This window comes from Geospiza fortis, unplaced genomic scaffold (assembly GCF_000277835.1).
Source record: "Geospiza fortis unplaced genomic scaffold, GeoFor_1.0 scaffold114, whole genome shotgun sequence".
In the NCBI taxonomy this organism is placed as follows: Eukaryota; Metazoa; Chordata; class Aves; order Passeriformes; family Thraupidae; genus Geospiza; species Geospiza fortis.
In genome coordinates, this window is record NW_005054383.1 from 2,825,713 (window position 1) to 2,837,547 (window position 11,835).

At 46.3% G+C, this 11,835-nt stretch overlaps 1 protein-coding gene across 2 annotated transcripts in view; it reads right to left on the reverse strand.

The window, feature by feature from the left end:
- The window catches only part of AXIN1 (axin 1), an 85,601-nt gene that overhangs the window by 18,115 nt on the left and 55,651 nt on the right, over positions 1-11,835 (reverse strand). For both annotated transcript variants that reach the window (XM_014308756.2, XM_005425216.3), the window contains exon 5: positions 7,086-7,182. In XM_014308756.2, the coding sequence (XP_014164231.1) occupies positions 7,086-7,182 (97 nt within the window). The remainder of the gene's footprint in view (positions 1-7,085; positions 7,183-11,835) is intronic.

The following is an 11,835-nucleotide window of genomic DNA, read 5'->3' on the forward strand; positions in this document are numbered from 1 at the left end:
GCAGGAATATCCTGGTCTCAAAGGGTGGCAAAAGGATGTACAGACCTTTCAACCTCTCAAACCTCCTGTTTATAGCAGTTATGGTTTCAGTTTGGTAGAAGGGAGGACTCTGATGCACACTTAGCTTATTGCAGGAGGATCAGTGTGTGCCAGCCAATCTCTGCAAATCCAGAACACAGCCCAAGGCCCCAATTCCCACAAAGCATCCTCTCCTGCTGGAGGATCCTACAGGATTGCATCTCAGCTTTTCAGAGCTGTCAATGATTCCCTGCTTGCTTTATCAATACAGCACTCTTACAAGCACAGAGATGCCATTTTTTTGTCTGCCCTGGGTGGAAAAATGAATATTTATGGCAGTTCAAGGACATCCTTGATTCCTTATGCTGAGTTGCTTTGTAACCCTAAATTCCTGGGTTCTGGGATAAGAAGTTTGTGTAGTGAAGTATGAAGCTATCAGCTGCTGCATTCTCCCCCTCATTTCTATCCTTTCTGTATTATTTTTTAGATAGTAGAAAAAGTTAAATGACACAGCAGAGATAAAAATTTAATTTGGAGGAAAAATAGTTGGAAATTCAACAGCATAAAACTCTGCATTCAAATATTTCAATCCTAACACGGGAGAAATATACACTCTATAAGACCAGAGACAAAATTAAATGTGAAGATGTGAGATAATTCATAGCAAAAGAACAAATGCAGCATCAGAGCAGACACTGAGCTTGAAAACTTTAAAGGAGAATGAGAGACCACCCGAATTTATCCCAGGCCAGCCAGAAGATCAAAGCAGAATACTAAAATGCTGCTTTGCCTCAAAACCTGACAAAGGTATGCAAATCACATTGGCTTTTCTGTCTCTGCCAGCTGGAAGGCAGGGAAGAAAACCAGAGGCAGCAAGAACCCACTGATGGCACTGAGGAGCTGAAGACTTTTTCATGACACCCCAGTTGGGTTGCAGAGGTCCCAGTTAAAGCACTGCTTGTCTTGTTTGCCAAGAGGGACGGGTATTCCTGAGCCTGCCAGCAAATCTCAATCCCACTGACCCATCCAAGCTGTGAACAGCCCCAGCCAACCATTCCCTTCATCCTTGCAGCCACTGGAGAGGGCACAACATGAGGGAGGAGATGTCACCACCCTGATGACATCTTTAGTGCCACCAGGACCTCCAGCCCTGCAAACCAAAGGCCTGTATCACAAAAAGCTAAACTGCAAAAAAAGATTTTAATCAACAAAAATTATGTTCAGTCTGGAAATACTGGCAGAGGGGCCAAAGTAGCATGTTTCACCTCTGTGTAGTGCAGAAACAGGCTCCAGATGTGCTCCAGCACGGGGGAAGATGTGGCAGAGCTGGTTCCTGCTCTGTTACTCCCTGAGGAGCGTCTCAGGATGTCTCCCTGCTCTCCTGCATAGCCCTGGGAAGCACTTCTGGCTAAGGGATCCTGTTTCCTTCAGAAACCCCAATCCCGTGACCACCACCACCCTTCCTCGTGAGGCCACGGCAGCAATTCCCAAGGAGGGAATTCTCTCCCTTGCCTGACGAGTCCCAACCTGCTGGGTGATGTGTTCCCTCCCTCCTGCCACCTCAAATGCCAACTCTGCACCCTGTGGTTGTTTATGGATGGCACCACCAAGCCCTGCTCCGTTAGACATTGATGAGCCTCATAAGAGGCAGCTCAGAGCTCAGCACTTACAGTCTTGGGTCTCCCTGGTGCAGCCACCCGAGACAAGCACAACTGGGAAAGAATTACCCTTTGTTTCCTTAGCCTTTGATGCAGGGCAGCACCCCAAACCAAAGTCTCTCCTGAACCTGTGGTAGCAGTGGGTGCAAGGGTTGAAGTTTGTTAACCTGAGTGTCTGAGTCCTGTCACCACGAGGTGGTTCCCTGCTGTATCCAGGGAACTCAAAATAAGGTGATTCTGGGTCTTTTACAACTAATACCTCAGCATGTTTATCCAGTGTCTCAAAGTCTGGAGGTGACTGAAGCTCAGCTACAGAAATTACAATAACTGAACCCAAGAATCTTTAGGATAAACTTGTTTTCTTCTCTCTTTGAAAAACTATTGCATCTGCAAAACCCACTGCCCTGTCCTTGGAGCTTCCCACTCAGCACAACAGCTTGCAGAGGGCCTCAGCAGCCTGTTTGAGGGTGCAAGATGCAGCCCCCTCTGCAAGGGTCTCCCTGAGCATCCAAGATCAGTGCAACTGAAATAAACCTCACTTCACCCCGTGGATACCAGCTGCACACAGCCTGTGCTGCCCTGGTGGGTACCTGTGAGGGTAACTCAGAGAGCAGGTGAGCAGGATGATGCTCTGAACATCACCATGGGTCTGACTTTATTCCTAGCTCAAAAGATGAGCCACACAGACTTCCCCAAAACGAACAGTATAGCAGAATAATGAATGCAAATTCCTCGTGCTGAAACAATACAGATAACTGCTGAGGGCTCTCTCTGCCTCCCTAGACAGCAAACATGGATTGCACTGACCTGGTTCAAAAGACTTAAGACAACAAAGCGTTTGAAGCCTTTATCAAATGATGGGCCTGACTTCAGAAGGGAGACAGGGGAAATATGCTCCATCAAAGACCAGGCTGAGCCTGTACCCAGAGCAGGATCCTTCAGGGCTTCAGGATTTTGAACCTGCCCCCAGCTTCCCATGGGCATACAGAGTCCTGCCAAGGGACTTGTAAATAAGCTGCTTATTGTTCTGAAAGCAGAAGGGCTCCAAATGCCTTTGTTCCAAGTAAAGGGTGCAGCACTGTCCAAGAGCTGGCTGGTTTTGAGGATCCAGCCCTTCAGTCTGGACCAGAATGAGGTCTCTGGACATTCTACATGAACAATTCAGAAAGGAAGTGCTTAATTTTAAAGTGCTGTTTAGTCTAATGTTTTATTTAATTACCTATCTACTTTTATTCAATGGCACCGTTAGATAGGTCTGTCCAGAACCAAACCACGTGGAGCTGGGGAGGCTGCAGAGGACAACGGACAGGAGGCTGAATGCCAGGTGGATTGGGAAAAATAGAAATTGCTTGACCTGCTTTAGATGGAGCAATCTTTCCTTGTGACAGCTCTGAAGAAGGATTTCCTGGGGTACCTATCACTAGAACATTGTCCTTGACACAGGAAGTGTCTGAAGCTCTGGTACCTTTGTGAAGAAGCAGCCTGCTAAGAACATGTGAGACACACAAGCTCTCCAGTAGCTCCATTAGGCAGCTGTCCTCATGTTTCCCCCTTTTCTTGGAGCTGATGGAGTGGGAATTCCATGGATTTTGCTCCATGGAGCAAATGCAGCTCTTGGATTTTGATGGATTTCACCTTCCTTGGGAAACACAGGTTTAAGGACCAAGCTGCACATCAGAACACATTGCCATCTGAAATGGGAAAAGGCTGAAAGGGAAGAATCTCACTGCAGTTTGCAGGTTCCCCTTGGGAAGCATCAGCCTCAACTGCTCTAAGATGAAAAAGGAAGCTTTTCAACATTACCCTGGGTAGAGGTTCCTTAAGCAGCTCCAGGGATCTGTGGTTTGGGCTGAACTGTTTCTGACAGATGTGACTGGGCCAAAGAATTCTGTGCTGGTAAATTTCCCTCTTCTACAAGAGGTTTGATGCCTCCATGATGCCTGAGGGGCTGTTGTTAGATCACAAGTCAGTCTTGGAAATGAAAGGAAGATGACAGGCTAGAGAAGCCAAGAGAAAAGAACTTCTGAACCTCCATGTTTCTTAGATTAATGCATTCCACTGTGACATAAATTTTTAACGGATAAATGGTGTTTCCATACCAGAAACACTAGTGGCAGAGCTCACAGATAGCTGGATTTCAGTATCCAGTCTAGCAGCATTCAGGGATTAGCAAGGAGTCCTGCTGTGGGAAAGCGTTTGAGGAAAATGGCATAAAACAGCCGATGGGAATTCCGAGCAGGTTCCCAACTCACAGGAGCAGAAAGCTCATTGAGCTGCAGTTATCCAGGCAGCACGAGACCAGGCTCCTCCTGTGCACTCCTCACTTGTACAGCACAGCACAGTGGTCACTCACAACCTTCTGTTCCACCCAGGAATGCTGCAGAAGCCACCCTGCAGCACCCTTGATTGTGTGGCAGGACAGGAGAGCTCCCAGCCCATGACCAAGCTACAGCAAGAACATCACAAAATGGATTCTTCATGCAGTTAACAAACCAACCAAACACCAGCTCTCAATGCTTGAGGTTGGATTTTTCTGAATTTGCTGTGGAAAAGGAGGATCTCCCATCCTCTCCTGGGAACGGATGAATGCCAGAGCCAGGTGCTGGCTGATAGCCCTGAGTGCTCTGGGCTTTCTCCCTTTCTTTGGGAACTTGCTTGCTCTTTCCTTCCTTGGTGCTCCAAGACTCTGCTCAAATCCAAGAGAGAGATGGAAAACCACATGAAAGCAACACTCACTCTCTGTGTTATGTGCTCCTGCCAGAGGCACAAACCAGAGGTCTCCCTGCTTGCTGGAGAGCCTCCCCCACTGCATTCCTGGGCAGAGCGCCACTTCACAGAACACAACTTTTCCAAACTTAGAGCATTGGTGACTGGCTAAGTGTGGAAGATGTGAGCTGCTAAGTGTGGAAGATGCAGATCAGGGCCATCCACACACATCCTGCTGCTGAAGAGGGTGTTCCACATAGCTAGCACACGCTGTCACTACTTGGAGGCAGCACGGCTGCTGGGACCAGCGGGCAGCCTCCTCTGAACATATAATCACTGCAGTTTATAGCTTCTGGACTAAACTACAAGTGCTGCTATTAAAAGCATTGTAAGTCCTTTCAGAATTTTGCATAATGGCCCCGTAACTCATTTGTCAGGGAACGGGAAGGTCTGTAAAGGACTTCTGAAATGACTTTCGGAAGTAGGAGGTTCCCTGTTATCAGTAGGAAAACATGCTGTGCATTCTGCAGGCACTATCAGCATGGACTCTGGCTATGCTGCAGATAGGAGTCCATAAAGACCTTCACTCAAAGGTTGTGATTTCATCACTGCCACAGGTTTGGAAGCAGCTAACCCCAGGTCCAGCCTGATTCAGCCACGGGCTGTGGGATAGCCCAACCACTGGCTTCAGAAAGCAACACTTGAAGAAACATTTTCATGGCTCCTTGCTAATTTGTGCTGTTTAATTCAAAGAGTGTGCAGTTAGAGCTGAATTTTAAAGAGTAACTTTATAACATTTCACACTGGTGTTGTCAAAACACATTGTCTAATTACCTTCTCCTTTCTTGGCTGATTGATAAGAGAGGGCAGAACAGCGCCTCTCTGAAGTCGATGCCAATTCTGTGTCAGTAATTGGCTGGCAGGAGGTGCCAGAGTGTCTGAACTAAACTTTTATTCCCTGGAGAAAGACTAGAACTAACCCAACTTCTCAGTCCTCAGCTCCCATATAAATATGTGTCAAGATGCCTTTTCCCCTGGGACTTAAAATTACAGTGCAGAACCTAATGGGAACAGTGGATGTTTCACCAAAAAATCCTTGTGAAGCATCTGTGTGTAGTTTAGAAGGAATATGTAATTCTAAAAGACTGTGTAGGTAAGTAGGATAATATAAAAATTTATAAGCAGCAGGTGGGCAATTGAAACCTTGTTTTTTACCCCATTTTTAAAGCTGGTTTCCAAAAGGGTCGATAAAATTTAATGCTAAGTATAACTAATTAGCCTGCAAGGAACTGCTGCTGGAATGACACTTATTCAGTTCAACAAAAGAAATGTTTGGCAGATGGAAGTTCGTTAAAGTAGAGCTCACTATACATATTTAATGCTCCATACTCTGAGTTTATAACCTGCAGTTCATCGAGGCATTGCCAGTGCACACCATCAACAGAAAGCCACTATTATTTTTATCCAAAAGGTAAAGCCACTGACAAGCTTTGAAGTCGGAGAATATTCAGTCAGTAGTTCCCACTGCTGGGGAACAGCAACAACAATAACAACAAAAAATAAAGGCCAAGCTTTCAAACTTCAACTCTAACAAAGCCATGCTTACAGTAAAAACGGCATCAAGTGAAATAAAAAGGCACCCAGCCAGCCTTTTCAACAGCAACCACACTGTGAAAGCAACTGTGTGAAAAGAGAGGTGACTGAGCTAGGATGGCTATGAGCGTCTGCAGCCAGGGCTTTTATTGTCAATCCAGTGATCAAAGGACAGGAGACCCTCTTAAATCTAAGGAAAATAATCTAATTTAAAAGGCAAAACAAAGAGTGGTGGTTTTGGTGTGGATTTTTTTTCTTTTAAATCAGATTAAAACAAGGGTGTATTTCTGCTGGTATTGTGCTGCTTTGAGCAGGCAGGATGGGAACAGCTGCATCAAGTTTGAAGACACTTCTGGAAAAAACAGATGGAGGCTTTTTCTCTCCCTATTTGATTTGTGCTGGAGTCCAGCTGTCCAAAGGGGAAAGAAGCACCTTTATTCCCTACTAGATATTAAATGTCACCTGTAACTTCTCAGGAAAAGAAAACAATAACAAGCAGAGCTGCAGATGGTGATGCAGAGCCCTAGCAGTTGTGCTCATCTTCCAAAGGCTGTTTGCTTACCTGGAGCAACCAAAGAGACAGTGTCAGATAAATGAAATACTTACTCCTGCACCTTTTTTTTCCTCCTGCCTTGTGTCCCCAGGTGAGCTTTGCTGAGTCCTTGGGAACAGGTTACAGCTCCTTTGGCTGCTCAGTGCAGAAATACTGCTGGGGAGCATTGCACTTCTCCCCAACTGACCTTGTCTGAGAGCTGCATCAGCCTCCATGTCCAACAGCCTCCTACACCTTCTACAAACACCTCCAGCTCACCTGAGGGCATGGAACTGCTTGCAGATAAATACCAGCCAGTGCTTCCATTCTCACCCAGGAGAAACAATCAGCTACTGACTGAATGGTTAAGAAAAATTCTGTGTTTTGGGCAGCCCGGAATGGTGAGTTTGGCAGAAGGCTCCAAACCTTTCCTTAGCACAATGTATGTCATCTTGAAGCACCCCCAAGCGAATACAGCAGGAAGGGGGATTAAACTCGAGCACAAGCAGAGCAACTGTCTGCTAGAGATCTCACATATTTTGCATATTTACCCCTGGGAAGGAGATAGTGCTACTTACAGGAATGTGAGGTAGTGGCACGCGTCCATTTGCTTTGGCACTTTCTTGCATCTCTCTGCGATGCTGCTTTCGGAGTCTGTACGGTGGGATCCCATCTCTGCAGGAATAAAACAACAACACACCCTGCTTTAGTGCCTTTTTCTGGAATGTTATGTTCATTCAAGCCTTGCTGACACAGAGTGGCCCCTAGGAAACCCCTTCATGTTTGCATGTCCAGAGTACGAGGGACCCATGCAGGGAACGATGCTCACACAGGTCCTCGAACCAAAAAAGCTCTGGCATGGGGGGCCAGGAGCACTTACACAGCATGCACCAGGAGCAGAGTGAGGCAGGGCTCCTGCCACTGCTGCTCGAGGCAGAGGGCAGGGAGAAGGACTTGGACTGCATCCTGGTACCTTTTATAGTTGGTTGATTTCTATAAAGAGCCTGCAATGTACACATTAAACCACAGGGCAGGCTAAGAGAGGGGGGAGAAGGAGGAGTGGGAGCTCAGTGAGCATCTACTCCAAGGGCAGCTCAGTCAGGGAACAAGGTATATATTTTTAAGAGAGCGTGACAGCTGCTCAAATGGCTTATCAAAGGAGGTATAGGCTCCACTGCTCCCAAGGCAATCTCTAGCTCAGTCTGAAATTATAGGCTTGATACTGGAGTTGCTGGAGGGAAGAATCAGCCCCCTCCTCAGAGGAGGCTGGATGAGGTTAGGAAGGGATGTCATGGGCAGTCACATCCAAGTGAACCAGCTCTGCTTGGCTTTGTGCCTGTGCTGAAAGAGGTGGCGACAGAGGTCTCTGCAGGGGAAGGGACAGTGGTGGCCACAATCCTTGGTACACAGGGGTCAGTGGGTCAGAGGCACCAGGCTTTGCTAAGCACCACAAATGGCAAAGCATCGCTGCCTAAGTGTGACTTCAGGCAAAGAAAGGAAATGCATTTTCTTTCTCACCGCTGCCACCATCCTGTTCACACCCAGGGACCAGGAGAACAGGAGTGAGTGGAGCCCAGTTATTAAAGGACACAAACCCACCTCCTGGCAACCTTGTGTTATTTGGGGAACATCAACGAATTCAAAAACAAATGCCAGCCTGGAGCTTGGCAATGTTGAGCTTTTTCATTTTACACATTTCCCTGACTCAGTAGAGGTAACTGCTTGGGAGGGCCATGCAATGCCACAGAGGTGGGCAGAAATAAATGGAGGGATTTGGTTTGTCCCAGCTACCACATAATTCCCAGGCTCGTCTTCTACCAACCCTGCACCCCTCTGAGCTGTGAAAACGAGCCAGTCCTGACACATCTCACAACACAAGATGTTTGCACAGGCCAAATGCCCTTAACACCTATCCCCCTCCCCAGTTGCTTCCCCAGAACATAAACCAAACAGTTTCACCCACAGATTTTTAAAGTCAAGGTGCCATTTGGCAAGAAAAACACAATTTACTATGGTGTTTTGCCTGCAAGCCCCCTGAGTTTCAAGCACCAGCCTGTGTGAGGATGGCCACCACCAGCTTTCATTCCCATTCCCATCATGCTGGCTGTCCTGCTGGCTCCCTGCAAATGCAGGTGCAGGCAGAACTGCCACCAAGCTACATCAGAAGAACCTAATTTCATGCAATAACTCAGGCATTCAAAATGAAACACCATTACAATAAAAGAAAACAAACCCCATGATTAATGACAAGTGCTTTTTAGCAGGAAGACAAACGAGGGAACAGAAAATGAGCCAGGCTAATTACAGCTCTGGTGAGTGGCTGCAGGTAATGCAGGAGGAGGAGGAAGAGAGTCTTGGGAGCATCATCTCTGCTGTGCCTGCAGTGACACGGCTTGGGAACAGGACAACTTCCCCACGTTGCTGTACAGGCATCATGACAGTGCTCATTAGGTGGCTTAATTTTCTTTAATGATGAGAATCACAACGGTTAAAGAGTTTCACTGCATTGTGACGCGGCCTTTTCTAGACTGGATGGTAGCAAAACAACTGCAAGTTTTCAGAGGGAAAAATAAAAAACCTGGGGGATTATTTTAGCCATTGCTTGCCGGCATCAATAGTCAACATTTCAGCTTAACCAGTGCACAAAACCCGGGTGCCAGAACACAACTCTCACACTAAAGCCACACGGCCATTCGCAGGGAACGCGGCATTATGTTAGAAAGTGCAATTTTTCTTTCTTTCTCTCCCTCTCTCTTTTTTTTTTAATTCTCCCCAGCAGCAGTCCCAGCGGAAAGAGCGACTTTTGTTCCCAGCACAGTAGCGAAAGGCTGATAATGGCCTCTAATCTATCCGGCTTCAAACACATGTTCAGCCCCGCTGTGCTGCCTTTGATGTCATTTTAACTAGATTCCCCAATGCCACCTCTGAACTTGGAACATTCCTTCGTTCAATGTACTGTGCCAACTCAACCAGAGGAAGCAAATTCAAAGATAAGCACTTTAATTTTATCCCAACAAAACCTTATTCAATAGATGGGGGGAAAGCAAGGAAAACCAATACCATACTTTTGTTTTGCTTTTGTCAGGTAGCTTGCTTTGAGATATTTTCAATAGAAAGAGAAATAATATATATATATATATATATATATATATATATGAAAAAAATTAAACTTTTACAGCACATGTACTTTTAAAATAAAACTTTCCCAAACTGCTTTTCCTTGTTTCATCACGTGATTTTCTTTAGCACCAGAAAGCTCAGCGCTGAAAGGCAACGAGGGAAGAAGAGTATTTCTGTTGCTTATTTAATGATAATGCAGTGAGTTTACTGTTGGGGAAATGTGGAGGCTTCCTCCCCTCTCCAAACTGACCTGCAAGAGCCTCTGGTGAGCAGTGGTTTGGCTGTGGCTCTGCACATTGGACTCTTCTGACAAGAGGTGTCTTTGCTCCTCTAGACAGGCTTCAAACTCAATCACTATGCTTAACACATTGGAAATCATCGTTTGGGATCTTTTAAATTAAAAAGCTGATGAACTTGTTTAAATATAGGAAAACTTGGGGTAATTCTGGATCACTAGCCTTAGGAAAGACAGGAAACAAATACACAGCTAAACTGGTATTTTCTATCAATTACTCCTATCAAAGCACCTCTGTTACAAGAGACTTTTCTCACATAAAGAAGCATGATAGGAAAATCACCAGGCATTGTGATTAAAGGCCAGTCACCCAAGGAATAGCATTTAATCTGCAAGACTTTTTGAAGGAATAACCACTGTCCTAAACCCCTTTGTTTGGGGGATTGGCCATCCCTACTCTGGAGCAGGTTTGCCAGGAACTAGGGAAGAAGGAGCATCCCTCTGGCCAAGCCCGCAGGCACCAAGGGCTTCCCAAACGCCTGGGGGAAGGCAAAGCTGTCTCCCAGCTAAGATAAGCCAGGACACCTGATAAGACCAAGAGGAAGGAGTATTGTTCAGCTGGAGCACAACACTGAAGAGGAGACATTATCTCCTGTTTACCATGTAAGCTCTTGGAGAAATCAAGATAGATATGGACCTAATGTGTTTCTGCATCTGAATTGGAACATCACATGGAGATTTAATGGTTTCAGCTGCTGCCTTCCTACCTACAGTTGCCTTAACTTGCCTCAAGCACCTCTGTTGTGACAACCCCTCCCACCCACAGACTCACCTCCTCCACTTGGGAAGATGCTATCCTCAAGAAGGGTTATCTGAGACAGCAAGAGCAGTTTAGGACTGTGCTGGAAATGCTGCTGCAAGTCTGGGGCAGGCTCTGAGCAGCCCACGGGGCAGGCAGAGCCCCAAATCCCTGACTTACCACTGACCCTGCAGGGAACATCAGCGGTGAGTGACTTGAGCCTCTCACCGTGTCCTCCCCAGACCCTGCCTCACACAAACCAGCTAAAACAACACAGCTGCCCTGCTGATTATAAAAACAGGATTCAGCAGAGAGGACCAGAGCTGTTTTGCCTATAAGGGCAGAGGAATTCCTATGACACAGGAAGACTGAAAAATAATCAGCGGAGCACAGGCATTTAAGAGCAATGTTTTTTAAGCCACTCAAAAAGCAAATTACTCAAACAACAGGGACTGATAACATACTCGTTATATAAATTCAACCTATTACAATAATATTTAACAGTGCTTGGAAAGACATCCTGTTGAAAGCTGGCCTTCTAGGTAAGTGTGCTTGTAACATCACAGTTTTACAATCTGTTTGGTGAACTGGCTGCTCCCAAAAAATCGCCCCAGCTCAGGAGCTGAGACAGGCAGAGCATCATTCAGGTCTCTGCTAGAGGCTTTGCATGCAGCCACTTCCAAAGCCCATGTTGCTGGGATCAATCCAACATCAAAGCTTGGAAGGGAACTGGTGCAGCAAATGCTCTGTGCCTGCTTTCTCCACGGGCCTGAGCTGGCCAGCACTGAAGATCATGCTTTGCTGTCCTGGTTTATTAGCATTCCTCAGTTAGCCAGTGTTTGCATCCCGATTGTCCAGACAGATTTTCCTCTGATGGAGGGTCTGAGCCTTGGATCACACCTCATTCATGTGCTGCCTTGGAGCAGAAGCCAGATTTCTTCATTATTGAGCATGACTGCTGTGTGTAAACAGCACACAGAGGGAAGAACCTCGCTCATCAGCAAACGAGGCTTTTATTGCCATTTTCCTCAGAGAAGGCCTAAATTCAAAGCACTGAGACATGTAAGTCTTGTCAAGCAGCAGGAGTACCTTCTTTAACTTCATCTGGTTGTTCTTCATTTTTGCTGCCTTGAGCAATTCTGCAAAAATTCCTTTGAAACTCAGAAAGGTTCAG